The sequence below is a fragment of the Erigeron canadensis genome, chromosome 8, assembly GCF_010389155.1.
Source record: "Erigeron canadensis isolate Cc75 chromosome 8, C_canadensis_v1, whole genome shotgun sequence".
NCBI lineage: Eukaryota > Viridiplantae > Streptophyta > Magnoliopsida > Asterales > Asteraceae > Erigeron > Erigeron canadensis.
Window position 1 is genome coordinate 2,117,912 of NC_057768.1, and position 4,999 is coordinate 2,122,910.

General features: G+C 36.3%; 1 protein-coding gene across 1 annotated transcript; it reads right to left on the bottom strand.

Annotated features, from left to right (window-relative positions):
• Window positions 1-236: 236 nt before the first annotated feature.
• Window positions 237-1,939, bottom strand: LOC122580207. Its single transcript, XM_043752485.1, has 2 exons — window positions 1,214-1,939; window positions 237-899 (listed from the first exon to the last, which is right to left on the bottom strand). The coding sequence occupies exons 1-2, from the start codon at window positions 1,919-1,921 to the stop codon at window positions 375-377; spliced, it is 1,233 nt and encodes a 410-aa protein (XP_043608420.1). The 5' UTR covers window positions 1,922-1,939; the 3' UTR covers window positions 237-374.
• Between the last annotated feature and the right edge of the window lie 3,060 nt (window positions 1,940-4,999).

A 4,999-nucleotide genomic window follows, 5' to 3' on the forward strand; every position in this document is an offset into this window, starting at 1 on the left:
TCACGTTATCATATATGTTAACTACCCATCCGTTTTAAATGGTGAGTTTAGGGGGGTGGGAGTGGTTTCCCCAACCCCAAAATTCTTCAAATTTCTACATCACCATCTTCCAATAAAAACCCTCCACCTCAAACTTCCCCAATTCACCCCAAATCACCCCAAAACTATGGCGCTACTCACCCCAACCCCAATTTCCAAATCATCATTTTTATTTCCATTTATTTTTACTCTATAAATTTAAAACATAGAAAAACATTCATTAATAATTAAAAAAATACATAATAATACTTGGAAAAAAAAACAACGAAACTAAAAACAAGTCCAACAGTTATTCCAATGAAAACATTACACGAACGAAACTAAAAAGGGCATTGTCATCCATGTCTTGTGGCAATTTCGCGTTTCTCGCTAAGAACGATTTCCAACATCACGGGATCGGTTATATGAGCATGCAAGTTGGTGAAAAACAAGATGTCCCGCTGTCTTGCGCGCCTCTCATCCGTCTCGTGTTTTTCTTCCAAGTATCTCGTCTTCCTTTTGGCGTACTCGCTAATGTCATCCGCCACAGTTGAAGAGGCGGATCCGGATGCGAATGCCTTCTTTTTCCCCTTTTTTGCTGCCACTTGCAATGGAGGGTTTGGGTCTTCATCTATGTCGGGAATGAAGTGTCCGGTGCTGGCCGTCTCATATTCTCCAGATTTCCTTTTTGAAGAGTCACTGCGTGAAGGTCCCATGTCTTGGTATATTTGGAAACATTCTTGCTCTGCCCATTTGTCGTGTATCTTCACAACATCCCATGCGGCGTGGTGATGAAATTCCTTCTTGGTGCGGGTCTTGAAATCCGCCATAGCGACTCTCATAATATCCAAGTCGTTGCACCCGCTTCCCTTGGCTTGTTTCTACAAAAAAAAGAATACCATATTACAAAACTATATAATTATTAACAACTACAAACAAAACTATACAATTATTAACAACTACGAACAAAACTATATAATTATTAACAACTACGAACAAAACTATATAATTATTAACAACTACGAACAAAACTATATAATTATTAACAACTACGAACAAAACTATATAATTACTAAAAACTAAGCAAAAACTATATAATTATTAATAATTAAGCAAAAACTATATAATTAATAAAAACTAAGCAAAAACTATATAATTACTAAAAACTAAGCAAATACTATATAAGTAAGAGTACCGCTTGATTGTATAGCCCGTTGAAGAGACCCATGGTGGCGTTCATTTGTTTCCACTTTGGCGTTAACCCATGAATGGTCCGTGTGGTCGGGCCGACAAGTGTGGTGTAATGCTCAAGTACACGACGCCAAAAACCATCCGCTTTTTGTTCATTTCCATATTTTTTGCATTCGGAAATTTGAACCCAAGCTTGTGCCAAAGCAACCTCTTGTGCCGGCGTCCAATTTTCACGCTTTGTCTTCGTCTTTTTCCCGCAATCTTGGACTTCTTGCACGTCATCATCTTTTTGAACATCGTCTTGTTGGGTTTCCGCTACAATTTCAACTTCTTCGTCATCTTGATGAACATCTTCCTCGATCGGAATAAAATCGTTCATTCTAGCCATGTTTAAGAAATGGGCGTTGGTTTGCGAAGGTGGGCTTGAACCGTAACCAAACATTTGTGGAGACGCCGGTTGTGGATAATAAGCGGATGGAGTTGAAGGTTGAGAAAATTGATATGGTGATGGATTAGAATAAAATTGATTTGGAAGAGGTTGAGAATATTGATTTGGAGAAGGTTGAGATGATTGAGAATAAAATTGATTTGGAGGAGGATTATTTGGTGGAGGCATGAATTGATTTGGATGAAAATTGGCATGCATTTGTGGATCATTTAGGCGATATTTTGATTTGTTGAAAGGATTTTTTTTGGTTTTTTTTGGATCCATTGGTAATGGGTGTTTATTTTTTATAAAGAAGAAGTGTTTTTTTTTTTATAAAAGTGAAGGTTTTTGGATTTGAAGGTTGTGTTGTGTAATGTTATTTAAAAATGGTGTTGGATATATATATAGTGAAAAGAAAGATGGGTGAGATTTAAAAATAAAAAAAAAAAAAAAAACAACGGTAAACATTCTAGCCGTTGGCTGGGTCCCACGGCCACGTGGCTGCTGCTGGTTGGGTGTTTGACTTCAAGCGGGCCCCCCATGCAATTCTCTCTCTTCGGTGTTAGAACCCCAAAACCGGCCAACCTTTCCCCACCCCGACCCACCGGCGGCGGTGTTCCCACGCGGGGCCGGGGTTCACCGCGCCTCACCCCACAACCACTCCCACCCCCTTATAAGGCTATGATTTAAAGACCTTTAGATCGGAAGGATATAATTAAAAGAAAAGTTAACTAACCGGTGACAATATATATATATATATATATATATATATATATATATATATATATATATATATATATAATATGGTTTAGTATTTGCTTCTATAAAAAGGAAAAAAAAACTACATGTTGTCGTCTTTTACGATTTTAATTACGCTCCATTACCTCGACGGTGTATGAAGGGGTTAAGATATAGACATACCTTACCTCTACCTAGAGATACTGTTTCCAGGTTCTACCTAAGTGATAGAAAAGGACCTCAGGCCTTTGAATGGGATAAGAATCGAACCTCTAATCTCTGTCACCAGTGATCAAGGTTATTACCACTGATCCAAACCATGTTGCTTCGATGAATTCATTAATATCCTTATGCTATACAAATACAATAAAGGGTTTTTCGCATTTCAATTCACATAGGTTTAAATATCATATCCTATACATACATTTACAAATTAACACGAGGTTTAATTTCAGCTATATATATATATATATATATACCAAACGGGGGAAAAAAAGAATAAATAAGAAAAGTTGAGAAAAGTAAGTTCTATATTGTAATCATTGTGTCGTAAGAAAAAAAGGATGAGGAAATTGGTGAAAAGATGTGTATATATATGATGTATGGTTGATTTAGTAGGAGTCACAATCACATACGTACAAGTTGAATGCATATATAAAGGACGATGGAAACGATAAACCCACGAGGGGGGTAACATGCAATCTTGCAAAAAGTAATTCTGTTGTTATACTTGAGACGAAACTCTCGATCCATTTATAGGCCCACGAGAAAAACCTCATTTTCGTTCACCCGCTGTGGCCAACCAACGACCCGACCACATGGTGCCTTGAATTGAAAAGGCCACGCCTTGGCGTCGTATTAGCTTTATTCATGGTTCGCGACAATAAGAATGACTACGTATTATCACTATCACAAAAAAAAAAAAAAAAAAAAAAAAAAAAGAAACAGCTAGCTAATAAACTAGGAGTATCTCGCCAATAATCACACGTCAATTTTGTACATGGAGTGGATGTTATAACAAGTAGCTATGAAAGTGTACGATATATATATATTGGATGAAACATACATAATTTGATCACAACTTATTAATTGACGATGCATGACCTAATTATGATTCAGGGAGGTTGAACATCATACAGGACATACTGCTCTGTTCATGTGTGTAGATGTTACTTAATTAGCGGTTTAATGACATTTTTAGTTTTAGACAGCTAGTTTTAGATTTATTTTAATGTAATGTAATGGGCTAGCTGTTTTTAGGAATGTTTACAATACTTATATGGTTATGTTTTTCTTTTGTGCCAGTTTGGGCCTACTACTAGGGCCCAAGTATCCATGTTAAGTTGTATTGAATTTCATTTGACTTTATACAATTTACTTGGTGAAAAAACCCTTTACCAAAAAAAAAAAAAGAAAAAAAATTACAAGTTCACAACTTATATGGTATGATATATAAGAACTATACGTTTTGTTTAAGGAATTCAACCATTGAAAATAGGATGATATAGCAAAACTAGATAGCACCCAAGGCATCAAACAAAATGGGGGGATGGGCGGTGGGGGTTGGGGGGGACCTTAGTCTCAAATGAACACATGGAGGTGGGCTAAATGAGTTTATTTTGTGGTGTGGAGCCAACTAAAAGCTTTAAGAAAGATTCCTATATAGCTAAATGTTGGTTGTAAGCACACACTTTGTGGCCATTTTCCTTCTGTACTCGTACTTTTCCTTACATGCCCATCTTAATTTTTTTTTTCTCATACAGTAAACAATCTATTATCCTTTAAATTACGATTGACAAAATCCGCAACGTATCACCAAATAAGAATTTTAAAAAACTCTATTGCTTATAAGTTTTTTCTAACGACTACTTTAATACAAATCACAAAACACCATTATCAATAATTGAACCTCGACTTTTTCCAAAAGAAACAAAAATCTATATGAAATATATGAAATAGGCTAAGAGGCTTCCTATTAGCACCGTTTTTTGTCTATTGACACCCATTAGGATGGGCGAATTTTAGGAGCAGAAGGGGTGAATTTCGCCCATCTGACCTGATATTTTTTATTTTAATGTTGTCAACTTTACGTCACTTCAACCCAATATATCAGAGCAAAATGGGTAAAATTTTGAGCAGAAGGGGCGAATTTATAAGCAAAATGGGCGAAATTTGCCCCATCTGACCCCTACACTTTTGTTGGGATTTCATTAACCGGCTAACATAAAAGGGGTCGGGTAACGACCCAGTTTTAAAACAAATTTTAAAATACAAATTAAATTGCTAAGCGGAAGCGTGTTAATAAACTGTTAGCAACTATTAAAAACGTGTGGTAATATTTTAATAGACATTTAATAGTTCTAACATCTCAGACTAAGATCACCATGCAATGCAATATAAGTAACTTAATAAATACAAAACTGACCTCGTTGCGGTAGACAAGATCCCTCGTGATGTGGAAGATTTCGGAAACGAGATTCCAAGTGTAGAACCCTCCGTAAGGTCATACACGAACAATGTCTTAACAAAGGATCTGCTAGACACCTTGAAGCTTACGACCACAACAAACGAAACCCTTACAATTCCACCTAGTGGAATTCGAACACCTATAGCTAAAACAATTTT

Coding starts and splice junctions, on each gene's coding strand:
- LOC122580207 (XM_043752485.1), bottom strand. CDS start 1,921: ATGGATCCAAAAAAAACCAAAAAAAATCCTTTCAACAAATCAAAATAT. Junction 900..1,213: donor ACGGGCTATACAATCAAGCG/GTACTCTTACTT, acceptor TTTTTTTTGTAG/AAACAAGCCAAGGGAAGCGG.